Source organism: Oncorhynchus kisutch, linkage group LG24, assembly GCF_002021735.2.
Source record: "Oncorhynchus kisutch isolate 150728-3 linkage group LG24, Okis_V2, whole genome shotgun sequence".
NCBI classification, from domain to species: domain Eukaryota; kingdom Metazoa; phylum Chordata; class Actinopteri; order Salmoniformes; family Salmonidae; genus Oncorhynchus; species Oncorhynchus kisutch.
This window is the reverse complement of record NC_034197.2, coordinates 10,745,247-10,772,802: the sequence shown is the minus strand read 5'-3', so window position 1 is coordinate 10,772,802 and position 27,556 is coordinate 10,745,247. Positions and strand designations below refer to the sequence as shown.

Genomic DNA, 27,556 nt, shown 5'->3' with positions numbered 1-27,556 from the left:
CTACATTTTTAATTGAGATGTTATTGGTCTCATACCATATAAGTTAAGGTTCCATGAAGTACTTGTATTGTGTAATTTAAATAAGAGGCAGTGCAAAGTGATTTAAAAATAAACATTGACATTTTATTCATCTTCACATTGTAAGGCGAACGATATTGCCCATCTTTCCAGTGTAAGGCAGTATTGAATGAAAGGCACAGTTTATTCTGTAATTTAGTAGTTATAATACCATGACACAAAAGGATTCTATAGTCAAACAAAATACACTAACATGTCTTTACAGTAAAACTGCAAATATTTGTTATATCTAAACACCAATGCTATGCATTTATTTCAAATGGGAAAACATTGTGAGTTCCTCAACCTGTGATTGTATTAAGCTTTTATGAAGTGGCTCCACAGAAAGTATACAGCATTAAATGGACTGAGCTGTTTTAATTCAAACATTTATGCACGTTACTTACAGAACTAAATAGCGATTTTTTAGAACATATAGACAGGGACATATTAAACCATATTAGACAGGGACATATTTCAATGAAACACAAAACGGTCATACAGCAAGTTGAATAGAACTTGAAAAAGTAAAAAAGAATAATAATTCTGAACCAATTGACTACCTATTATATAGCTCTGTCTGTCACATTATTACATTATTTAAAAACATGACAATGTCATTTCTCATCTCTTGTCTGCTTGATACTACATTGTACATGTAATAATATTATTGGGCTTATGTACCTCTGGTGGGGGTCAGTTGACTAATGTATCCCAACTGTACAGTACACTCCTGAGATTTGTTGAGAATAAGTGTTTCTCACTTATGAATTGTTTTTCATCTATATACTGAGTATGTATAAAGAAATAGAGATACTAAGCGAAGATTATGAAATTGTGAATGCTTTGTTTGGAAGGGGTTTGTGGGGTCCAGTTCTGTGTTAGATGGCTTCTTGTTTGGTGATGGTTGGCTGCGGGACGGAGCTAGTTTGCTTGGGTACGGTGGCTATAACCCCTTGAGCCATCTTATAGTGTTCTGAACTGGAGGCTGTGGGAGGAGAGGGAATTGGAGTTTCAGGAGTGGCTGCAACAAACCAGAAAGAATCAGTTAGTGGAGGAATAACACTGAACTACGTAGTCGGTTAGGTACACAGCAAAGCAGCATATTTACCTTGTGGCATGACATTACTTGGAAAGAAAACTTCTTTTTTTCCAGACAAGGAATAAGCACTTTTGTGACATTTCTGAGGGCATTAAAAATGTTAAGAAAAAAATAACAGACGTTTTCTTTGACAAAGTAAGCCTGATTAGTCTCTCTGAAGAATTTAGTGGATTATTCTGCCAAGCTTGTTTGTCCTTCCAACTACCTGACTGTTGCAAATGGAAGTGGATTGATGCCACTGAGCCCATCGTTGGTTGAGAATCACAGGCATTTTTAGGTACATTTTGTGGTCGGTGTCCCAGACACAACTTTCAGTGCTTTTGAATCCAGGACTAGGCTTAATCTGTTTTTGGGGAACCTGCCCTCAGAGTTGGACATTTAAAGTCGGGCATATGTAGTTATTGATACTCACAGATTTGGACGTTATGGATGGGAGTAGCCATGTTGCTGGCCACAATGACATTGTTGCTGAGGTGTTCCTGAACCAGATGTGGATGCAGAGAGTGAGGTGTGTGAGTTGTCTCGTTAGCAGAACCTGAGGGAAACCACAAAACATGCAAAAATCACGCAAACAGTTAGTTTCCTCATTCACTGTGACACTGTCCATTGGTAGTACAGTATGATAACTAACTAGCATGTTATCCTATTGAAGAGTGTACACTTCTTTAGACAATAGAACTCCTGGAAACTTGTTTGTACTCCATTTTTTTGGCATTACTTTTGGCCATAGATTTAGAATTGTTGTTTCTCAGTAACAATATCAAGAAGGCTAACCTCCTAAGAGCATCTCTTGGAGCAGGTTGTCAATCTTGGCCATCCCAAATAGCTTGACAAACTGTATCTGTTCGATCATCTGCCAGGTGATGCTCTGTAGTGTGGGCAGCAGCAGGAGCAGTTCTCCAAAGCGCCCCCGGGAGTCATACTGCCGGTCGTTGATGTAGTCCTCTAGGCTGACCTGAATCTGGTAACGCATCCGCTTGATCTTACTGGGGTCACTCAGACCTTTGGCATCTGGAGCAGGAGAGAGTAGGTGTTTGGTCAATAGCTTGGTCACTCACTGCCTGGTCATATTGCTCATAGAACAACCATTTCTAGTCAATAGTTTTGTTACTCACGGGTAAAATCATTTTTATTTTTAAACACAAAAGTTACTGCCCTCGAAGGATAGTCTGTTTATTTTAAAAGTGATGTTGTGTTTCATGTAGTACCTGGATCGAAGAAAACAATGGCTTTCAAACAAGCGTATTCATTGTCGTCTATCTGGTGCTCCTGGAAGGACAGCACTAGCTCGTCCAGAATCCTAACTGCTACCCGGATCACTTCCAACTCGGGGCAGTTCCGGGGAATAATGTGGTCATTTCCTATAAAGAACAGAAAAAAATAACTGTCTTGTAGGGTAGGATCACTCTGTGTTTGATGACCCCCCCCCCCCTCCCCCAAACAAGTATCATATTATTGCTATCATAAACTATTCTGACAATTATAACTAGTCTGTTATATGACATATGTGATGTACTGTAGCTAAGATGTTATCTTGACTTTACCTAATAGCAGGAGGTCCTTGTACAACATAGACCTCTTTGCAACTCCAAGCAGAAGATGCTCTCCAGCATGAGCTCGTAGCAATGCCACCTGAAACAAAGTAAAGTCATTTCATTATTAGCTTTAAACTTGAAACTGTCTTGCAGCAAAACACCTCTTACCAGCATACATGCTAGTCTCCATGTTAACTGTCTTTTCTATGAAACCATGTATTTGATAAGACATGGGAAATATTCAGGGTTGGGGGGGAGTAACTTATTACATGTCATCTGATTACAAAATAGCTTACTGTAATCACTTGTTACCAGCAAAAATATTGTAATCAGATGACAAATACTTTTTAAAAACTAGATGATTACTTCTTGGATTACTTTTAAATTCAGAAAGGATGTTTGTGGAACAAAATACATTATGTTTTCTCAATTACATTGAATTCAGCATTGAAAAAAGTTTTAGTTTGTTCCACCTGAGCGAGTCCACTATGAAGACACACCAAATGCATTTGATTTATTTGAGATTTTTTATTGAACCTTTACCAGCAGGGAGTCATGCTGAGAACAAGGTCTCTTTTACAGAAAAGCCCTGTAATTATGTTTAGGAAGAATATTTTCACAGTTTGATGGATCCTTTTTGTCTTCTTCTAATGCCTCTTAAGGGGAAAGTAAACAAAAGTAACTAAAAGTAATCAGATGACATTGCTGATTACAATTTTGGACACATAACTAGTACTTGTAAAGGATTACATTTAGAAAGTAACCTACCCAACCCTGGAAATATTATACCTCTTATGCCACTTATACCTAACCATTAAACAAAGAATCTTTCCCACCACCTTTTAGGTCACTGAAGAGCTGACCAGAGTCAAGTAAGTGTGTGAAGATACACCTGTTGGATCCCTCACTAATTCAATTTCAGCAAATCAGTTACCAAGCCCTGGTCATCACAGTGTTAATGATTCTGGAATGGTTCTGAGCACGGATAGAACTTTCAAACCAGCTCATCATATTCTAACTGGTGATTCAAATACATTAACCCCTTCTTTGGATTCGGAGGTCTTTAAAAACAGCAGCAGCACTCCCTCCTCAAGATGCTGATTGGAGAGATGTATATTCCCTGGACACATAGCTTTAAGTTGTTCTTTTTAGGAATGACAATAATACTCCAACATCATAAAAAAAAAAAATCCCAGCCCCCGTCCCCACAGGAGGCCTTTTACTTCTTGCTAAGCCTCCATTGTAAATATAACTGTTGTGCTTAATTGACTTGCCTGGTTAAATATAAGTTTAATAAAATACTTGAATTATCTATCAGACTGGTTTCCTGCCCTATATTGCAGGCTTTTTAGTCCAAGACAAAATGGCCCATAAAATGCAAAACCCCAGAATAAGAGTAGTATGGTTTAGTCCAACCTAGTTTAGTCCAGTCCACCAGACACTGTAAAGTCTAGTGCAATGTCTTACCTGGTCATCCAGAGGAAGATCACAGAAGGCAGGGATGTACTTGGCCCATTCTACCAGCACCAGCAGCTGCTGTTTCATTGATTCACACACATCTGTGATGGTCGCTATCTTTTTCGTCCTGATGTCACCATTCAGTATGGGCCCAGGTGAGGATATCTACACACACACACACACACACACACACACACACACACACACACACACACACACACACACACACACACACACACACACACACACACACACACACACACACACACACACACACACACACACACACACACAAACACACAAACAATAATAAATACATGTGTGCACCTATTCATAGACAAGTTATCAACACCACTTATTTAACCAAAATAAATTCAATTCCATTCCTTTCAACACTATTTTTTTTTTTACCCATTCTGGGGCAATTTAAAATGACTTTAAAATGCTTACAATGATTTCGATTGAAATAGCCATATCCATGGGCCTTACCTGTCTTGAGAGTACATCTGCCTGGATGAGTGCATTGATAGATGGTAAACTGCTGTCTTCATAGCTAGATCTTCTGGTGCTGATTCTGTCTCTTTCGTTCTGTACAGCTGAGAAACAAACAAACCGTAGCTATCAGGAGAGAATAGATCCTTGATTGTCTATTATTCACCAGAAACTGTTCAGTCAAAGCACTCCCCATACTGTCATTCTGACTCAACTTGACAAACCTTCAAAGTCATACAACTCAAATATGCCATTCTTTTCATAATAAACGGTGCATACAATATTATCTGACACTCATTAACAATTCTTTTGGGGATATTATCATTGACTCATATTAGCATTGACTTTCGAGGGAGACAAAAGTCTCCCAAGGTTGACATGTTTATCAGTATGTGTGGCTATAATTCCCCCACAGAACTGTTTGCTCAGCATAAGCTGGTCATAGACTTTAGTGCATCATGGAGTCAACATTAACAAAGTGCTGGTCTCCTGGCTCTTGCAACATACCTCATACCTCAGTCCCAATGGCTCTGCTTGGCTCTACAATGCTACGATAGGGACTGGCTGATAAAAATGGGACGTTCTAGTTCTAGGATATCCTTTACCAGAGATTTTGAAATAATAACTGCTAGTTTCATCACGTTCTTGTACAAAAAGTAGAGACTGAGCATAATATGTACTACCACAATATGACCACATAGGCCTCAATCATCTCAATCATTTTTTCACTCTTTCACTCTTGTAAATTACCATTTGAATGAAGTTGAATGAATTGTATACCTTCTTTTTTCATGCCAGCTCGAAAGCATTTCTTCAATCGACAGTATCTGCATTGATTCCTTTTGTCTTTGTCCACAATGCACTGTCTGTTGAACCTAGAGAAGGAAGTTAGAAAGTACGCTTTAGATTGATTGTGTTGCAGTAGAGAGAGCGCTGTTGTTGAATATGCCAGCATCATTATTGCAACCGTCTTTTTTAGTCATTCTTTCGTTGTTATCTCGGGCTCTAGAGGCATAAATCAGCAATTGCAACATTGTCATTATTCTTGCCAAATGGACCGGAGTACGGTGGTTCTGTTGTTTGCCCTTGCGTATAATGTACTATAAGCCTGATCCTCACCTGCATGAGTACATGTGGTTTTTGCGAACACTCCGGCGGAAAAAACCTTTGCAGCCGTCACAGCTGGAGGCCCCGTAGTGCTTTCCCGTGGCCCTGTCCCCACATATGGCACACAGGGCGACCACACCGAGGTGGTTGGCTGTGTTCATGTTGGCACTCTCAGCCGGTGAGGAGTCTGAAACAACAGACAGAGCGATATTGTGGGTGCTAGACTATGTAAAGCATTTTGAGCTGTGGAAAAGTGCTATATCAATCCAGTCTTCCTCTTCGGGTCAGGAGGTCTTTGGGTCATCAATGTTTGACTTAGGGAAGAGGATATGTATGTGTGCAGTGGGATAAGTAGTTACTAGACATTTTTGATGACTGAATGAAATCATTCGCAGCTTGGAACTTTTTGGAAGTTAGCCTGTGAGTATAGGGATGGATGGTGTGGAGTGACTAGTTGAAAAGAGTTAGAAAGGAAATGTTATGTGATGCTGAAATATTTGTTACTTTTAGCAGAATGTTTGCCCTAAATGTGAAAAAGTCATGTTTCGACTCTTAGCTCTCTCTCAGTAATTGGTCAATATAATGACAGAATATTATATTCAGTCATTAACTTAACATATTTTCAAAGCAAACAGATACTTTGATTAGTTTAATTTAAAAGGTGAGAACAACCGGCATCAAGTGATTGCATTACGGTCAGTGTCATTGCTTGTTGATCAAATGGGCTAATACGACTATCATCAAGCTACGGTCTATTACAGTAGTATTTACTATCTATCTGAGTAATAGCTGAAATCCCAGTCAAGGTAAACAGTAACTGATCCAGGCTTGATTACCTCTGGAAAGGCAATCAGTGGAGACAGGCAGTCTCACCCTCCCTCAAAGTCATCAATGAGATGACTGGTTCAATCAATCATACAGTATGGAAGGTTTCTGCCAACACTTTACATTGAGTTACTCACAGTTATACCTGTGTAGTAAAGCTGTAATTATACTAGTAAAAACATTTATTGTTGAAATAAACTAAATACCATGTACTGTATGCTGTTTACGTATCATTAAAAATCGGAATATTTATGTGTATAAGCCAGTACAATGAGTAAGGAATAACAAAGATGATATTGGCCATGCAATTCGATTGTCTTTCAAGTGTCATTGCCTTTTCCTCAGACGAAATTGTTTCATTTCAGAATCAAGTTCACAGCCGAATGTCATGGGAGACTAGAAAGGCCAATGTTTCACTTTCAAAAAAGCTATCATGCTGTCAAAGAACTCTGAGAAATGCTTTTTCTTATTGTATGGACCTTGAAATGCGTGGGAACATAAATCATATAATGAATATCTATTCGTTGTAACTATATTTTAGGTCAAATATACAGTCTACAAGTTACAACAGGATAAGGCCATTCTCTACCAAACAGTTGTTTCACCACCAAATCATCCAGATGCATTGGGTGTATTGTGCAAAACCCCTGAATGTTTTACTATTGCAACAAAAGGTGATCATATTATCAGAAAAGCACATTCTCATCCTTTTGCATCCAATACAAGATTGGACAAATGACCGTTACTTTTGATGACATCAACTTAAACCCTCTGTTCAAATGTTTAGTAGCCAAAAGTCTCAAAGTTCCACCAGGCAACATATGACTCTGACTCACCTGTGCCCATGGAGAGCACTTGCATGTTTTCAAATTCCAATGTGGTGTAGGCTGGGTCCAGGGCGTCACTATAGTCTGCCATGTCCATGTCTACCAGTGCTTTGGACAAACAAATTCCCTCTCAGCTACCTGACAGTTGATCAAAAAGACTTGTCCATGAAGCTAAGTGCCTTCCCTCCTCACTCCCCCCCCACCCCTCCCCCCCCCCCCCCCCCGATTATTTGGCCAGGCTCCTCCTCCTAAAAGTAAAAAGAGATACCCCTATGCTATGGGGACAGTCTCTCCTCCAGAGCTCTGGAGGAGGAGGCCATGAGAAGCCTGGGTCAGACTGACAGGAGGAGCTTCCTCCCAGGCTCCCAGGAGGGGTGGGGTGGAAGTCTGGTTGATGTTTAACTAGACTCCTTCTCTATTGGAGAATCATGGTTGTTTTTCTCTCAAACATAAATTGGATCTCTCACTCTTTTCCACATCTCTCTCTCTTTCTCTCGCTCTATCTCTCTTTCCCTCTTTCTCTTTCCACGTTGCTGTCAGTAATGGATCAACAATTATATCATGAGAGACATAAAATGAATGTTGAATCTCAGCCAAATCATTGTGCTTTACTTGCTTGAAATCACCTCTTGTTGTTTCCTGCCATTTAAAACCATCAGATAAAGAATTGGAAGCTCAAATTGTAGGCCAAAGCCCTTTTAGCCAACTCCTTCATCAGGGCACCAAAGAGCATATTTTCATATGAATTCTTATTGCAATCTGAGAGCATACAGATTATTTTGCCTTTTAGCTAGATGTTTTAATCAAATCTATACTCAAAGTGAAGAGAAGTGCAGCTCAACTGGAAGTACTGCATCATGAGGAGGACTCGGCCTACAGTCTGGATTCAGACCTACAGACCTATTTCCTACATTGTAGAAGAAATCAAAACTATGAAATAACACATATGCAATCATGTAGTAACTAAAAAAAAGTGTTAAACAAATCAAAATATATTTTATATTTTCAATTCTTGAAAGTAGCCACCCTTTGCCTTGATGACAGCGTTTCACACTCTTGGCATTCTCTCAACCAGCTTCACCTGAAATATTTTTCCAACAGTCTTGAAGCAGTTCCCATATATGCTGAGTACTTGTTGCCTGCATTTCCTTCACTCTGCAGTCCAACTCATCCCAAACCATCTCAATTGGGTAGAGGTCAGTGGATTGTGGAGGCCAGGTCATCTGATGCAGCACTCCATCACTCTCCTTCTTGGTCAAATAGTCCTTACACAGCTTGGAGTGTTGGGTGTGTTGGGTCATTGTCCTGTTGAAAAAACAAATGATAGTCCCACTAAGCGCAAACCAGATGGGATGGCATATCACTGCAGAATGCTGTGGTAGCCATGTTGGTTAAGTGTGCCTTGAATTCTAAATAAATCACTAACAGTGTCACCAGCCAAGAACCCCAACACCATCACACCTCCTCCATGCTTCACGTTGGGACCACACATGCAGAGATCATCCGTTCACCAACTCTGCGTCTCACAAAGACACAGCGGTTGGAACCAAAAATCTCAAATTTGGACTCATCAGACCAAAGGACAGATTTCCACCGGTCTAATGTCCATTGCTCGTGTTTCTTGGCCCAAGCAAGTGTCTTATTATAATTGGTGTCCTTTAGTAGAAGTTTCTTTGTAGCAATTTGACCATGAAGGCCTGATTCACGCAGTGTCCTCTGAACAGTTGATGTTGAGATGTGTCTGTTACTTGAACTCTGTGAAGCATTTATTTGGGCTGGCTTATTTCGGAGGCTGGTAACTCTAATGAACTTATCCTCTGCATCAGAGGTAACTCTGATTTTTCCTTTCCTGTGTCATTCCTCATGAGAGACATTTTCATCATAGCGCTTGATGGTTTTTGCAACTGCACTTGAAGAAACGTTCAAAGTTCTTGAAATTTTCCGTATTGACTGACCTTCATGTCTTAAAGTAATGATGGACTGTTGTTTCTATTAGCTTATTTGAGCTGTTCTTTCCATGATATGAACTTGGTCTTTTACCAAATACCTTCTTCTGTATACCACCCCTACCCTGTCACAACACAACTGATTGGCTCAAACGCATTAAGAAGGAAAGAAATTTCACAAATTAATTTTTAACATTCACACCTGTTAATTGAAATGCATTCCAGGTGCCTCATGAAGCTGAATGAGAGAATGCCAAGAGTGTGCCAAGCTGTCATCAAGGAAAAGTGTGTCTACTTTGAAGAATCTCAAATATGAAATATATTTTGATTTGTTTATCACTTTTTTTTATTCAACAATGTAGAAAATTGTAAAAAATAAAGAAAACCCCTTGAATGAGTTGGTGTGTCCAAACTTTTGACTGGCACTGTACGTCCACATGTAATATGTCTCTGGTAAATCTCACTTCATTCTTGCATATTAAACCAGATAAATAACTATTGCTGGAATTTATTTTGTTGCCTTTATGTAAAAGAGTTAATTGTTTCACAAAATTCTGTACGCACATAACAAAGTAGTGTGACCCAACTCTTCCGAAACTTTTTTTGTTCAAAGAAACTAATGGTCAAATGTAATGCTTTTTAGAGCGCTGTTTGGTCACTAATGTCATTGGTTTGTCACCACTATCCGGCATCCGCCCAGTACCCTGCCCTGAACTTCAGTCATGGTCACTAGCCGGCTACCACCCGGTTACTCAACCCTGCACCTTAGAGGCTGCTGCCTATGTACATAGACATGGAACTCTGGTCACTTTAATAATAGAACACTGGTCACTTTCAATAATGTTTACATACTGTTGTACCCATTTCATTTGTATATACTGTATTCTAGTCAAGGCCATCCTATTCAACTATTGCTGTACATATAGTATTCTATCCACGTATTCTTCAGATATACTACATATTCTATCCACATATTGTCCATCATGTCTACACATCCCATCACACACACACACACACACACACACACACACACACACACACACACACACACACACACACACACACACACACACACACACATACATATATATACAGTGCATTCGGAAAGTATTCATACCCCTTGACTTTTTCCACATTTTGTTATGTTACAGCCTAATTCTAAAATAGATGAAATGATTTTTTCCGCTCATCAATCTACACACAATAACCCCATAATGAAAAAGCAAAAACAGGTTTTTATAAAAATGTCAAATGTATTCTAAATAAGAAACTGAAATAACACATTTACATAAGTATTCAGACCCTTTACTCAGTACATTGTTGAAGCACCTTTGGAAGCGATTACAGCCTCGAGTCTTCTTGGGTATGACGCTACAAGCTTGGCACACCTGTATTTGGTGAGTTTCTCCAATTCTTCTCTGCGGATCCTCTCAAGCTCTGTCAGGTTGGACGGGGAGTGTCGCTGCACCGCTATTTTCAGGTCTCTTCAGAGATGTTCGATCGGGTTCAACTCTGGCCTCTAGCTGGGCCACTCAAGGACATTCAGAGACTTGTCCCGAAGCCACGCCTGCGTTGTCTTGGCTGTGTGCTTAGGGTCGTTGTCCTGTTGGAAGGTGAATCGTCACCCCAGTCTGAGGTCCTGAGCACTCTGGAGCAAGTTTTCATCAAGGATCTCTCTGTATTTTGCTCCGTTCATCTTTCCCTCGATCCTGACTAGTCTCCCCGTCCCTGCCGCTGAAAAACATCACCACAACATGATGCTACCACCACCATGCTTCACCGTAGGGATGGTGCCAGGTTTCCTCCAGACGTAACACTTGGCATTCAGGCCAAAGAGTTCAGTCTTGGTTTCATCAGGCCAGAGAATCTTGTTTCTCATGGTCTGAGAGTCCTTTAGATGCCTCTTGGCAAACTCCAAGCGGGCTGTCATGTGCCTTTTACTGAGGAGTGGCTTTGGTCTGGCCACTCTACCATAAAGGCCTGATTTGTGAAGTGCTGCAGAGATGGTTGTCCTTCTGGAAGGTTCTCCCATTGCCACAGGGGAGCTCTGGAGTTCTGTCAGAGTGATCATGGGTTCTTGATCACCTCCCTGACAAAGGCCCTTCTCCCCCGATTGCTGAGTTTGGCAGGGTGACCAGCTCTAGGAAGAGTCTTGGTGTTTCCAAACTTCTTCCATTTAAAAATTATGGAAGCCACTGTGTTCTTGGGGACCTTCAATGCAGCAGACATTTTTTGGTACCCTTCCCCAGATCTGTGCCTCGACACAATCCTGTCTCGGAGCTCTACGGACAATTCCTTCGAACTCATGGCTTGCTTTTTGCTCTGACATGCACTATCAACTGTGAGAACGTATATGGACAGGTGTGTGCCTTTCCAAATCATGTCCAATCAACTAAATTTACCACAGGTGGACTCCAATCAAGTTGTGGAAACATCTCAAGAATGGTCAATGGAAACAGGATGCACCTGAGCTCAATTTCTAGGCTCATAGCAAAGGGTCTGAATACTCACAGTATCAGTCAAACGTTTGGACACACCTACTCATTTTGAGTAGGTTGAGAGAATCCCAAGAGTGTGAAAAGCTGTCATCAAGGCAAAGGGTGGCTACTTTGAAGAATCTCAATTTTGATTTGTTTAATACTTTTTTGGTTACTACATGATTCCATATGTGTTATTTCATTGTTTTGATGTCTTCACTATTATTCTACAATGTAGAAAATAGTCAAACTAAAGAAAAACCCTGGAATGAATAGGTGTGCCCAAACCTTTGACTGGTATTGTACGTAAATAATGTATTTTTGTTTTTCTATTTAATACATTTGCAAACATTTCCAGAAAACCTGTTTTTGCTTTGTCATTATGGGTTATTGTGTGTAGATTGATGAGGAAAAATGGTTATTTAATACATTTTTGAATCAGGCTGTAGCATAACAAAATGTGGAAAAAGTCAAAGGGTCTGAATACTTTCTGAATGCACTGTATGTGTGTGATGGGATGTATTGAAATTATGGACAGTATGTGGATAGAATATATAGTATATCTGAAGAATACGTGGATATTATACTCTGGACTCCTAATATTTCAATATTTCTTAATTCCACTATTTTACCTTTTAGAGTTGTGTGTATTGTTAGATATTACTGCACTTTTGGAGCTTGCAACACAAGCATTTCGCTACACCCGCAATAACATCTGCTGAACATGTGTATGTGACCAATAACATTTGATTTGATTTGGTAGGAGCCTATGTTTTTAGGACCACATTGGGATTGGGATACGAGTCTCAAGCCATAACGGGTTCATTTTGGGGAAAGCAAGCACCGTATTAGAAAGCTTTCAGCAGGATTTACCAAACTAAAGTGGCTTAACAAGAATTTGAGAACAGAATGCGCTGCGAGAAAAGTATTATAATACTAGAAAGTGTATCATAAGTTCATAAGACATCATCTTTAAAGGTCTAATACAGTCGACAATTATATAAAGCAACTGATTTTAGAAAAATGAAATGTTGCAGAATACGCAAATAAGCTGGCCCCACTGTGTAAGTAAATGTGACATGGTAAACAGCAGTGTTGTATTTGAAGAAGGAAGGTGCCAGGACAAAGCGATAGGTCAATGATCTTGGGTTCGCCGAGACCTCAGAGCAGTAAAACGCAGGCTGGTGAAGTTGATAACTACCCACCCAGAGCATATATAGGATTCAGCAAATAAAATCTCCTCCCGAATCAAAACATTCCTGTGGTTAAGTCGGTCACAGTGATTCGCCTGAGAGTGTAGAGAAGATCAAGTGAAAATGTTAGAATTTGATTGTCCACTACAACCGGTCAGATGGATGAACACCGATTTAGAATCACAAAGAAAATGTCACTGAAGAATCTTCACACTTCTTCGAGCTTGAGATAGGAAGATGTGTAGCCTGCCACAAATTGTTTTATCAACGGATGACACGAGGTGGTCAAATAGAACATGCGACTAATCTAGGGCCTCGCCAGAGCTGCTAGGTGTATATCATACAAGTAAGTCTGAACAGAGGTCATTACAATTGATTACATCCCCACATCTTTGGTAGACACAGACTCTAGTGGAACACCCCTCAAGTGCCCATATTTGTTCATGTTTGCTTGAGTACCACGGCAGTAATGATCATGAAGCACTTCGGCAGTGTTCCCAAGCAGCACTCTATTCCCTATACAGTGCACTACTCTTGGCCAAGGCCCATAGAGCTCTAGTCAAAAGTAGTGCACAAGGGAATAGGGTGCCATTTGGGCCACATACAAAAGACTGTTAGAACGCCCCTCAAGTGGCCATATTTGCTCAATCACCACGGCAGTAATGATCGTGAAGAACCAGAAGGTAGCGAGAGGGAAATCTGTGTGACGGAATGAGGGGAATGAGTCACTTAGAAGAAATCTTATCTCCTTAGCCATTAAATGTCTTTATTATCACCAGCTCCCATCTTAATTTTCTGTGAACTCGTCCAAGAACAGTCATATACTGCTCTATAAAGTGTAATCTGCAAGGTTAAGGTTTTCTTATTCACACTCAGGCAGTGACAGACTCTTCGGGTATAGAAAGATACTGATAGCTACTTTTTGGATCCTCACCTTAAACTGACGTTTTAGTAACTTTCAGTATTTTACTAATGATCATTTATCTCATGTTGTGCAAATGGGAGATTTTTAACTAAATGTTGGGAGTTCTGGAAATGTCATTTTCATGTCATTCACATGCTACTAACACGATTCCATGTCATAGTACGCTAAATATAATTTATCATCTTAGTAACTATATGATCTGTCATGCTTTTTCAAATATGGAGAGTGCTATTATATGAGGTCGTATGTTTAACATTAGTTCCTGTTAACCTGTATGTCGTACATTCCCACGGCACAGAAACGGCAACGATGGGATGGGCAGAGGTTATCATAGAGCAGCCGAAGGAGCCTCCTGTGAGTATCTTATCACAGAGTAATCAGAGAAGCCTGCTGATTTAACCAGTTCACTTTAACCTGTTTTAACCTGCACCGGCAACGACCCTAACACAAAAGTCAGGAGACTAGATCTTTAGCAGTAACATGCAGTCCATATAAACGCTCAAAGTGAAATTTCTTCTAGACAAGTCATTTATTCCTGTGAAACACACAGGCATTTTTTTTCAATGAGGTTATTCCATTTTTTTTTTTAATGTTATGAAGGGTTAACATGACATAACGTGTTCCCGCACGCTCCCTTTTGACACAGGCAGTCCTCGTCACACGCATATGAAGTAGCCATGTTCATATGTCTATGACGTGTGTATGGAAGTCCTGTCCTGTCAGTCTTATAATCAGTCGCTCAGTCTTATAATCAGTCGCCCAAACAGCCCGGGGGCTAAAAGTCAAAGGACTGACTGCCGGAGAGACCTGATGTAACACCAGTGTAATTCTCCCCTTTGAAACTAACTTCAAACTCCAGTTTGTGAACAAAGTCCTGTCTGTCTTCTGAATAGGAATCTGAATAGTCCGACCACTGACCAAACTCCATTTGTTAACCACTGCCTATTTGTACCTTCCACTGAATGACTCTTTTTCATTCCACACGTCCGATCCCAATGGAAAGAGCTAGTGAGGATAAAAAACAAATAACTGGAGGTAACAGCCGGGGGGAAACCAAGAGTCAATGATATTTGGAATATACTCTATATGGGAACATATTATTTTTAGGAGAGCTTCAAGCGCAGGGAAAATGTAAGTGTTTTTGATGTGTGTACGATACAGTGCTGTAGATATTGATAAGAAGAGTGGAAGCGAGAACAAGGAGGCAATGTGCTCGTTGCAGCATATTTTAGGCCAGTGTTGAGCCTGCGCTGCCTCTGTCTGTCTGTCTGTTAGATGTAGGAGATACCATGTGAGTAGTAGTAGTGTCATGGCAGGCGAAGACCTTGTCAACAGATGATAACTATCTGCAAATCACACATCTTGTGCAACTACAAGCCCCATCGGCTGACCAGTGGGATTATCACTGTGTCTGTACTGTTGGAACATAGTTGATTGCATGTCTTCATATTGACATGGGTTGAAATTATTCTTATATTTGGTGTTTTAGTGGTTGCTTTAGTGTTGATGATACAATTGAAATGTTGTGTTTACAAGTGAAGGTGACATTGTTGACTTGATTCTCCTCCCCTCTGTTTTAGCTAGCACTGACCAACACTTATACCTCTTGTGACTTGTTTGTTAAAACGTACATCAGAAAAGTAACATTTCATTTTTCCAGATATGCTGAGGTGAAATACATTTGTTTTTGACTCAAAACCATTTTGTGCAAATGCCTTGAGCAACACTGAAGCTCAAACTTGCAGTGGTAGTAGACTCCCAGAGGCCTACACAGTAGGAACATGTTACTCTTTTCAATGTGCCTTTATTTTTAGTCTGCCACCTCAGGTTGGAGCAGAGAACCACGGTGTTAGGATTGTGGCACCAATGGTCAACTTCAGAGATTTGAACGTGTATAATTTGGCTCAGAGCTTTATCATTGATTCAAGTACAGAGGAGGAAACAGCAAGGAAAATGAAAATGCATACATCTTCATACGAAAAACAACTGAGATTGTTCAAATAGTTATCTGAAACAACTGAGATTGTTCAAATAGTTATCTGAAACAACTGAAAAGTTGTCATAGTCCTGACCCATGACTGTTTGTTCTTAGGGTAATGATAAACTACTAGGATCTAATTTTGCTCAGCCCCCATAACCCCAATAGTATTGGGCAATAAACACATTTGCAAATAGAGCTAGAAATTGAGGAAGATTATTCCTTGCTCACAGTCCCACACTCCAATTTCCCACAGAGAAATCCTATTTGTTTGTCACTGGAAATCTCTAAACAATACAAGAGACTCATATTATTGTAAAAGTAAGGTTTAGACTTCCACTAGATAATCATAAATCATTTGTTAAAGCAAGATTCTCTACAAAATAAAACATTAAAGGTGAAGTTATGAAACTTCTTCACTCTGTTTGTAGATAACTTTCAACAGTCAAGGATTTGACATGTAAAATGTACCGTCTAAATGCAAAACATTCGAAACTAAAACAGACCACCATTGGAATATATTCTTACACATCCACCACTAGTTGTTTTTTCCACCATGCGAGAGGAAAACTCAAGTAGCCCCATGTCTGTACACTAAATAAGTAAACAATTGCATCAATAAACATTTAGCGCGATGCTCCACGTAAATCAATTGCAGTGTCTTGATAAAGCCCTTTAATCATTAACCACTGTTTTGCTGAGAATTCATTTTGCCTCTTCCTAGCCCAATCCTATCTGTCAGCACACGGCTGCCATGACCGGTTATCTCTGTCTGCTGTAATAGGTTCTTTCTTCTGTCATCAACCAATCAATAGTCATTTGACCTCATGATCAGGAAGAAAACACAAGATACTATAAGAGAAGGATTTCAACCTTATCCTTCATCTTCACAAGAATTGTTTTAAAATGAACAAATACCTAAGTAGCATCAGAAGCTAGACAGCAACTGACATTGGTGCCTCTTTCAGAAACTCAACATTCAAACAAACTAATTGGCTCCATTATGACAGTTCATCACCCTTTCACCTATATTCTACTGACTGAGCTTGATGAACAGTTCAACTCTATTGGGAGTTGAAAGAGGAGGCCTAATGATGAGAAGGCCTAATGTAGGCCTAATGATGAGGTAGATGTCACAGACTGACCTGTATAATAGAGAATGGAATCACTGGGTTGCAGTGCCACCTTGTGGACAAAGGATTCAGTAACCCATTATTTTTGTAGGTGATAAGTTGCCCAAGAAGACAACTTTGCGGGGGACGTTCAGCTTTTAGAGCAAATTAGTTAATCGGCAGTTTTCCCAATTTTTTTATGAATAATCTCAACATAGAAGGTAAAATGATACACAAAAACAACAATACACTGTATAACTTTACCTTTTACATGACCAATATGGTATCACCACATCAATAACTACTGACCTATAATAATGTGTCCATTTTCATACACAGCAAAAATGATCAAGTCAGAATGTGTTAATTCAACTTAACGAACGACACGAATCTTCGTTCTGTGAGCAATCCATCCGCAGCTTTACTTCGACTGCTCTTGGAACACAGTCCCATGGTTTGAAACGTAAACAAACAGCCTAGTTGCTTGTTGTGTGGTGGAGTTAATCTACCGTACACACTAATTAAATTCCTCTCTCTGTAGCCATCAGCTATGTAAAAGTATGTGTAACAGGTCATATGGTCAATATCTGTTGAGCGGTTGTAGTCAGACAGTTATAGTGCTACAGTACTACAGTCATAGCACAACAGTTCTAGAACTACAGAATACTTGTCTGTTACATGTGTTCCTGACTGTACCTGGAGTGGTGAGGTGACCATGTAGTGTTCCATGCTTCTCTCCATACATCCTCCTGACTGTGGATAGCTGAGCCCTGACAGTGACCAGGCCCAGTGACGAGACCGTAGACCAATCAGCCTCTCTCTCCCCTCTCACTGGGAGCACACTACAGTGCTCACCCAGGCCCTGCCCGGCCCTACACGAGCAGAGTGAGGGTGAAAGAGTGTGTGGGGGAGTTTGTTTGTGAGGGACGGAAGCTATGGGACTGTAGCCGGTGGGGATGTAGGGCCATAAGCTAAGCCACTTACCCAGTGTGTGTGTGTGTGTGTGTGTGTGTGCGTGTGTGTGTGTGTGCGCGTGCGTGTGTGTGTACTTGTTTTTCTACCATATCAGGACCCCAGTGTCCTAACAATTCACCCAAATGTCCTGACAAGGAAATAAACTTTTTTTTAAAACTTTTTTAAAAAGTCTGTGTGTGTGTGTGTGTGTGTGTGTGGGTGTGTGTGTGTGTGTGGGGAGGGGGGGGGGTAATCTTATAATGCCTGGCACAATGAGATTTGATTGGAGTGTAATACCCCCATCCATGCACACTGCTAATGGGGAGATCTGCTTACCTGGCTTTAACACTAACACACACACACATCTAAATGTAGATGTGTCTGTGATTTTGTGTGCTGCTATTTTGGCTAGGTCTCTCTTGTGAAAGAGATTGTTAATCTCAATGAGACTCATAAAATCAAGGTAAAATAACAGAAAGAAATAAAAACATCTAGACCATGTTAACTTAGTATATGAGTTGAGCCCAGATCTTGAAAAAGAAATGCCAGTCTCAATTTGACTTCTATGGTTAAAAATAAAAGATAAATAAAACTAATGCACGCACCACTGTTCAAAAGTTTGGGGTCACTTAGAAATGTCCTTTTTTTTGTCCTTTGAAATAACATCAGTCTCAACGTCAACAGTGAAGAGGCGACTGGGATGCTGGCCTTCTAGTCAGAGTTCCTCTGTCCAGTTGTCACGACTTCCGCCGAAGTTGGTGCCTCTCCTTGTTTAGGCGGCGTTCGGCTGTCGTCGTCACCGGCTTTCTAGCTGCCACCGATCCACGTTTCTTTTTCCATTTGTTATGTCTTGATTGTACTTACCTGGTTCTCATTACATTATTATTATTTCCCTATTTAACCCTCTGGTTCTCATTATGTTTTGTGCGTGATTGTTCCTGGTTTTGTGTTAGTCTTTTGTGTTAGGGTTTGTTATCCCTGCGTGGATTTATTGGCTGATTATTTTAAAGTAAAGTACGTTATTTTACTCAGTTCTGTGTCCTGCTCCTGACTCCGTCCTCACACCTGCACAACTGACACTTGACACCAGTGTCTGTGTTCTTTTGTCCATCTTAATCTTTTATATTTATTGGCCAGTCTGAGATATGACTTTTTCTTTGCAACTCTGTCTCGAAGGCCAGCATCCTGGAGTCGCTTCTTCACTGTTGACGTTGAGACTGGTGTTTTGCGGGTACTATTTAATGAATCTGCCAGTTGAGAACTTGTGAGGCATCTGTTTCTCAAACTAGACACTCTAATGTACTTGTCCTCTTGCTCAGTTGTGCACCAGGGCCTCCCACTCCTCTTTCTATTCTGATTAGAGCCAGTTTGCGCTGTTCTGTGAAGGGAGTAGTACACAGCATTGTATGAGATCTTCAGTTTCTTGGCAACTTCTCTCATAATAGCCTTCATTTCTCAGAACAAAAATAGACTGGTGAGTTTCAGAAGAAAGTTATTTGCTTCTGGCCATTTTGAGCCTGTAATCGAACCCACAAATGCTGATGCTTTAGACTCAAATAGTCTAAAGAAGGCCAGTTTTATTGCTTCTTTAACAGCACAACAGTTTACAGCTGTGCTAACTTAATTGCAAAATAGTTTCCTAATGGTCAATTAGCCTTTTGAAATTAGAAAATTGGATTAACTAACACAACGTGCCATTAGAACACAGGAGTGATGGTTGCTGATAATGGTCTATAGGCCAATGTAGATATTCCATAAAAAAATCTGCCGTTTCCAGCTACAATAGTCGTTTACAACATTAACAATATCTACACTGTATTTCTGATCAATTTGATGTTATTTTAATGGACAAGAAATGTGCTTTTCTTTCAAAAACAAGGACATTTCAAAGTGACCCCGAACTTTTGAACGGTAGTGTATATGACGAGGAAAAGTTCAAGCATGTAGCCTGTCCAAGCATAGAGAGCTGTCATGAAATAGCTGAAGAATGACGAATGAGATGGTTTTGAGATGATGAATAGAGAGAAACAGGATGTGTCTGTCTGTGACCTAAAGCATAGGTCTACTGCTCCAGATGAGAAAACTCTCTCCACTTTAGAACTGTGTTGTGCCCAGTGTCTCTTTCCAAAAACCCTTCATTCACATCCTGTCATTCTCGTTAGAAGGATTTGTTTTCATTTTGATTGATGACAGTATGTACTACTGTAAACTGAAGTGATTGACACTATCAGCATTCACAAGCACTGCCTCCTAGCAGACAACAAGGTGTATATGGGTCGTACTGTATATATGGCCCGTACACCAAACCTTATTAAATAAAGGTTAAATACGTATATTTTTTAAAATTACATTCTGACTGACAGTAAACATACAGAAATTGCCGATTGCACCCAGTCCTAAGCAATAGAAAGTTGAATTAAATTGCATTCCACTAACTTTAATTATATGTTAACAAATGAGAGGGCTGGCCTGTTTGGGGTTACTTGAGTTGCTTTAGTTCATTCTTGTCCTGTCACTGATAGGGCAGGAAGTTGACTGGTTCAGCCAATCAGAGCCAAACACAAAGTCATTCAGCATTTTGGGTAAACAGATCTGTTCGCTGAAGGGCTGTTCTATGGCTTTTGTTGTGTTTACATTTGCCAACTGATTCTGCAAGCATCAGAGCGCCAGTAGTAGTTTGTCCAAGTTATGACGGTTGAGCAATTCATCTCAATATATGACCTGAAGCTAAGTGAAATATACATTTGAATTTTACACTGAACGTATGGTGGCTTGTTGCCTCAGGCAGCAGTACAATCAGTACAAACCCTCCATCTTAGCTGTTTATTATTGTTATGTGGCTGTTGATAATTGTTTATAGTGTTGATATTACTGTTGAGGAGGGACTAGCTCTGTCCAACCCCATAGAGATGCAGACATATCGCAGATATTACAGACATATCTCCTTAACTCAGTTCGATAACAGGAACATCTATGTAGATTCACTTCTTGGTTTGATCATTGCACTGGTTTTAGCATTGTTGTATTTACTCTATGTGTGTAATAAACTGTTAATAAATAATGGCATAGCCTTCCATCTCAAATGGCAGATCTCTCCTGTCCAAGTCCAGAAAAACGGATTTATTGTCAAAAGTCACATCCCAGGATTGCTGATAGTGCTTCTGATTTGGCACCCTATTCCCTATATAGTGCACTAACTCTGGTCAAAAGTAATGAACTGTATACTGTAAGGTAGGGGTATTCAACCAGGGGTCGAGGTACTGGTGGGGGTCCGTGAATCTATACAGTATATATTATTATTGACTTTTTCCACATTTTGTTACAGCCTGAATTTAAAATGGATTAAATGTAGATTTTGTATCATTGGCCTTCACACAATACCCCATAATGTCAAAGTAGAATTGTTTGTTGACATTTTTACAAATTCATTAAAAATGAAAAGCTGAAATGTCTTGAGTCAAAAAGAATTCAACCCCTTTGTTATGGCAAGCCTAAATATACTGAATAAAAATATAAATGCAACATGTAAAGTGTTGGTCCCGTGTTTCATGTGCTGAAATAAAAGATCCCAGAATTGTTCCATATGCACAAAAAGCTTAATCCTCTCAAATGTGGTGCACAAATTAGTTTATATCCTTGTTAGTGAGCATTTCTTCATTGCCAAGGTAACCCTTCCACCTGACAGGTGTGGCATATCAAGAAGTTGATTAAACAGCATGCTCATTACACAGATGAGCCTTGTGCTGGGGAAAATAAAAGGCCACTATAAATGTGCAGTTTTGTCACACAACATAATGCCACAGATGTCTCAAGTTTTGAGGTGTGCAATTGGCATGCTGATTGCAGGAATGTCCACCAGAGCTCTTTCCAGATAATTGAATGTTAATTTCTCTACCATAAGCAGTCATTGTCATTTTAGATCATTTGACAGTACGTCCAATCGGCCTCACAACCGCAGACCACGTGTAACCATGCCAGCCCAGGACCTCCACATCTGGCTTCTTCACCTGTGGGATCGTCTGAGACCAGCCAGCCGGGCAGCTGATGAAACTGTGGGTTTGCACAACTGAAACATTTCTGCACAAACTGTCTGAAACTGTCTCAGGGAAGCTCATCTGCGTGCTCATCATTCTGACCAGGGTCTTGAGCTGACTGCAGTTTGGCGTCGCAACCGACTTCAGTGGGCAAATGCTCACCTTCGATGGCCACTGTCACGCTAGAGAATGGTGCTCTTCACAGATGAACCGGTTTCATCTGTATCAGACAGGCGTATGGGTGAGCGTTTTGCTGATGTCAACGTTGTGAACAGAGTGCCCCATTGTGGAAGTGGGGTTATGGTATGGGCAGGCATAAGTTACGGACAATGAACAAAATTAAATTTTTGTCGATGGCAATTTGTTGTGCCATTCATCCACCTCCATCAACTCATGTTTCAGCGTGATCATGCACAACCCCATGTCGCAAGGATATGTACACAATTCATGGAAGCTAAAAATGTCCTAGTTCTTCCATGGCTTGCATTCTCACCAGACATGTCACCCATTGAGCATGTTTGGGATGCTCTGGGTTGACGTTTAGGACAGTGTGTTCCAGTTCCTGCCAATATCCAGTAACTTCGTACAGCCATTGCAGAGGAGAGGAACAACATTCCACAGGCCACAATCAACAGTTTGATTAACTCTATGCGATGGAGATGTATCGTGCTGCATGAAACATTTGCTTAACAAGTCACATAATAAGTTGCATGGACTCACTCTGTGCCATAATAGGATTTAACGCTTTATTTTTATTTTTTTATTGAAACATTTTTTTTGCCCCAATTTCACGGTTCATTGGTAGTTAAAGTCTTGTCTCATTGCTGCAACTCCCGTACAGACTCAGGAGAGGTGAAGGTCGAGAGACGTAGTTCTCCAAAACACAACCCAGCCAAGCTGCACAGCTTCTTGACATGATGCCCGCTTAACCTGAAAACCAGCTGCACCAATGTGTTGGAGGAAACACTGTACACCTGGCAACCGCACCCCGCCTGCCACAGGAGTCACCACTCAGGGATTTCACCATGAGGCCATTGGTGACTTTAAAACAGTTACAGAGTTTAATGGCTGTGATAGGAGAAAACTGAGGATGGATCAACAACATTGTAGGTACTCAATAATACTAACATAAATGACAGAGTGAAAAGAAGGAAGTCTGCGCAGAATAAAAATATTCCAAAACACGCATCCTGTTTACAATAAGGCACTAAAGTAAAAATGCAAAACATTTGGCAAAGAAATATACTTTATGTCCTGAATACAAAGCATTATGTTTGGGGCAAATCCAACCCAACACATCACTGAGTACTACTCTTCATAGTTTCAAGCATGGTGGTGGTTGCATCATGTTATGAGTATACTTGTCATTGGCAAGGACTACAGAGTTTTTTTTTAGGATAAAAAGAAACGGAATAGAGCTAAGCACAGGCAAAATTCTAGAGGAAACCTGGTTCAGTCTGCTTTCCAACAGACACTGGAAGACAAATGAACATTTCAGCAGGAGAATAACCTTAAAGACAACACCAAATATATACTGGAGTTGCTTACCAAGATGACATTGAATGTTGCTAAATATTTTACAGTCCAGGTATGTAAAGATTTTAGAGATTCATCCAGAAAGACTCAAAGCTATAATCGCTGCCAAAGGTTATTCTCACATGTATTGACTCAGGGGTTTGAATACTTATGTTATTGAGATATTTTGGTATTTCATTTGCAAAAAATGTGCTAACGTTTCTATAAACATGTCAGGGTGGCAGTTGACCTAGCGGTTAGAGTGTTGGGCCAGTAACCAAAAGGTTGCTGGATTGAATCGCCAAGCTGACAAGGTAAAAATCTGTCCTTCTGCCCCTGAGCAAGGCAGTTAATTCACTGTTCCCCGGTAGCCTGTCATTGTAAATAATAATTTGTTCTTAACTGGCTTGCCTAGTTAAATAAGATTTAATTTGTAATTTTATTGTGTGTTGATAGGTCACAAAATAAATATATTGAATTCATTTTGAATTCAGGCTGTAGCACAACAAAATGTGAAATAAGTCAAGGGGTATGAATACTTTCAGACGACAATGTATATATACAGTACCAGTCAAAGGTTTGGACACACCTACTCATTGAAGGGTTTTTATTTTTACTATTTTCTACATTGTAAAATAATAGTGAAGACATCAAAACTATGAAATAACACACATGGAATCATGTAGTAACCAAAAGTGTTCAAACAAAATTATTCAAAGTAGCCACTCTTTGCCTTGACGACACCTTTGCACACTCTTGGCATTCTCTCAACCAGCTTCATGAGGTAGTCACCTTGAGTCCATTTCAATTAACAGGTGTGCCTTGATAAAAGTGAATTTGTGTAATTTCCTTCTTAATGCATTTGAGCCAATCAGTTGTGTTGTGACATGGTACGGGTGGTATACAGAAGATAGCCGTATTTGGTAAAAGACCAAATAAGCAAAGAGAAACGACAGTTCATCATTACCTTAAGACATGAAGTTCAGTCAATGTGAAACAGTTCAAGACATTTAAACGTTTCTTCAAGTGCGCTCTTCAAGTGCAGTCATAACAACTGGACTCCCGAGTGGCGCAGCAGTCTAAGGCACTGCATCTCAGTGCAAAAGGCATCACTACAGTCCCTGGTTTGAATCCAGGCGTAATCATATCTGTCCATGATTGGGTATCCCATAGGGCGGCGCACCATTGGCCCAGCATCATCTGGGTTTGGCCGGGGTAGGCCGTCATTGTAAATAGAAATTTGTTCTTAACTGACTTCCTTAGTTAACTAAAGGAGGATAAGTTCATTAGAAGTTCCAGCCTCAGAAATTGAAGCCCAAATAACTTATTTGTGGAGTTCAAGTAACAGATGCATCTCAACATCAACTATTCAGAGGAGACTGTGAATCAGGTTGAATTGCTGCAAAGAAACCACTATTAAAGGACACCAATAAGAAGAAGAGACTTGCTTGGGCCAGTAAACATGAGCAATGGACATTAGGCCAGTGGGAATCTGTCCTTTGGTCTGATGAGTCCAAATTTGAAGTGTTTGATTCCAACCGCCTTGTCTTTGTGAGATACAGAGTAGGTGAACAGATGATCTCTGCATGTGTGTTTCCCACCATGAAGCATGGATGAGGAGGTGTGATGGTGTGGGGGTGCTTTGCTGGTGACACTGTCAGTGATTTATTAGTAGTCATTAATAGTCATTTACAACTTTAACAATGTCTACACTGTATTCCGGATCAGTTTGATTTTATTTTAATGGACAAAAAATGTGCTTTTCTTTCAAAAACAAGGACAAGTGGCCCCGAACTTTTGAACGGTAGTGTATTTTCATACGTTGTACACTTTTTTTGGTTACTACTTGATTCCATATGTGTTATGTCATAGTTTTGATGTCGTCACTAATATTCTACAATGTAGAAAATAGTAAAAATAAAGAAAAACCCTTGAATGAGAAAGTGTGTCCAAACTTGTGACTGGTACTGTAGGTCTGAATCCAGACTGTAGGCCGAGGCCCCTTCATGATGCAGTACCTCTTGACTTGGACATACATTTTTGCCAACATATTGCTAACCATTGTTTAACCAGCTAAACAGCTGCTATATGCGAACGTGTTTGTAGTAGGGCTGGCGCAATTATTGTATAATAGTCATCGTAATCGTCTTAATACATTCATTTTAGGAGAAGGGGGGGGTTTAAACTTTATATTAAAGTATTTATAGTTTAACCAATAGCAGTTTTTCATTTTTACATGAAGTTGGTAATCATTTTACGAGCAGAATGGCACGGTTGGGAGGAGAAGCCTCCTTTCCAAAAGTTCTAAGTGGTCAAAACTATTCTTTTTTGAGACGGGTGTAACCAAAGCTGTGTTGTATTAATTAAGTACTGTATGTCGTTGTTGTATTCAGTAGGTATGTCTTTCAAATATGCATTATGATGCATTACAAGCTCAAAATATTTTTAAAAAGAAGACAATTATGCCAAAAAAAACTGTTCATTTGCATGACAATTCATCATTACCCCAAATTCCATTATTGTCACAGCCCTAGTTTCACGTTACCTTTCTAGTATAGGCGATCTTAGAGTTTACACTTCTTCCAATTAGAATGTGGGGAGGTCAAAACCATGAAAAACTATCTACCAAATCTATTCATTTTGAAATGTTGATTTACTTGTCCTTGCCATTATAATTCATCGGATGATAAGACAATATTTTTTTTAAACAACATGTTTTGCAAACATGATGGGAGTTTAAGACACTACTGTAAGGGAATAAGGTGCAGCCCAGGTAATGTCCACCAGGGACAAGAACTCATAACTGCAGGTCATGGCTGTGACGTACTAATGTCAGTATTATTAAGTCTCCTGATGCATGAGACAGCACTACCTCAAATTAGGAGGAGTGGCCTTGTGACATTGTGATTTGCAGCATTTGTATGTCTGCACAAAGAAACATAGTATAAAGATATAATATATATAACAGTATAATAAAACCAGAAAGAACCCAACAGTTTTGAATAAACAATGACGCTACTCTAGTGTGCCCTTCTTAGGACGACTAATATCCCTAGTTTGGTTGGGGAGTTTTACATCTCCCAGACACATATGTAAATCATACCATGTGTGGTGAATGACATAATGAAAACCAACCCCAAGCTATTTACACAGTACACTCCTGAAAAGGCATGTTTTGGCAACTTTAGTGTAATTGGATCAGAGGTTGCTGATGTGGTTGGATGCTTTTCCAGTTTTACCCAGGTGGTTCCCATGTGTTTTTCAGGTGAAAAAGCCCAGCGTTTCAGGCCTCACTTCGTCACACCTTTCTACTATCCTGGCTATGATTCCATCCTGATTCACTCTGACTCGGTCTTTTCCATTCATCAAATACTACCCACTGTCTATATTGGACCTTAAATCGTATTATTCTACTCTTCAAAGCTTTGACTTCCCAGGTTCATATCAGTCTGAATGGAGTCTCATCCGTCAGTCTCAGCTTATTGTGGGGCCCTTTTTAACAACCTTCCCATCGTCTCCACACCTCCTTGATTGCGGTCGTGTCAAAAACACAGACAAAAATGACAACGATATTTTCTACATTGAATGGACCTGCCTGCCAGAAGAGAAGCCCTCTGCAGTGTGTATTTGCCAACCACAGTTTAAACAAAGTCAACAGCTGGTGTGAGCTCCACCATAACGCACCGAAACCGTGAGATGATAAACTAAACTGTGTACTCACCATCAGCGAATGGAATCTCCATGCTTGTACTGACTTGTGAGTTTACATTGACCATCTCTCTCCTCCCCCTGTTTCTTTCAAATGTGTCTTTCTTTTTCTCCTGTATTCCTAAAGTTCTAGGGTTTCAAATATGGAAGTTAGCGCCCGCCTGCGTTATAGTGAGAAAGGTAGTGTTGATGCAAGGTAAGGCCCCAGCCGTAGGTAGGTAGGTACTCCTAGCTGTTATCTTATTGATTTTCCTAATCTGGGCAAATGTGGGTGGAGAGGTTAAACAGTAACCAGGCTCGTATAGAGACCA

At 40.1% G+C, this 27,556-nt stretch overlaps 1 protein-coding gene across 5 annotated transcripts; it reads right to left on the bottom strand.

Moving 5' to 3' along the window:
• Positions 1 to 98: 98 nt before the first annotated feature.
• On the bottom strand, positions 99 to 27,433 carry LOC109869478 (hepatocyte nuclear factor 4-alpha-like). Of its 5 annotated transcripts, none has more exons than XM_031803935.1 (10): positions 27,259 to 27,433; positions 5,764 to 5,938; positions 5,425 to 5,519; positions 4,642 to 4,748; positions 4,162 to 4,317; positions 2,704 to 2,791; positions 2,368 to 2,520; positions 1,934 to 2,170; positions 1,572 to 1,694; positions 99 to 1,081 (listed from the first exon to the last, which is right to left on the bottom strand). In XM_031803935.1, the coding sequence occupies exons 1-10, from the start codon at positions 27,311 to 27,313 to the stop codon at positions 939 to 941; spliced, it is 1,332 nt and encodes a 443-aa protein (XP_031659795.1). In that variant the 5' UTR covers positions 27,314 to 27,433; the 3' UTR covers positions 99 to 938. The 5 variants fall into 5 exon arrangements, with proteins under 5 accessions (XP_031659795.1, XP_031659793.1, XP_031659791.1 ...); XM_031803933.1 differs by having other exon boundaries at positions 5,395 to 5,519; positions 27,259 to 27,379; XM_031803931.1 differs by lacking the exon at positions 27,259 to 27,433 and adding an exon at positions 7,413 to 7,736 and having other exon boundaries at positions 5,395 to 5,519.
• Positions 27,434 to 27,556: the final 123 nt, after the last annotated feature.

Bases quoted from the DNA above. Each gene is read 5' to 3' on its own strand.
- LOC109869478 (XM_031803931.1), bottom strand. From the start codon at position 7,500: ATGGACATGGCAGACTATAGTGACGCCCTGGACCCAGCCTACACCACA. The intron at 5,939-7,412 runs GTGAGTCAGAGT...CTGTTGTTTCAG, and splicing joins AGTGCTCTCCATGGGCACAG to ACTCCTCACCGGCTGAGAGT. The intron at 2,521-2,703 runs GTAAAGTCAAGA...TGTTCTTTATAG, and splicing joins CAAGGACCTCCTGCTATTAG to GAAATGACCACATTATTCCC.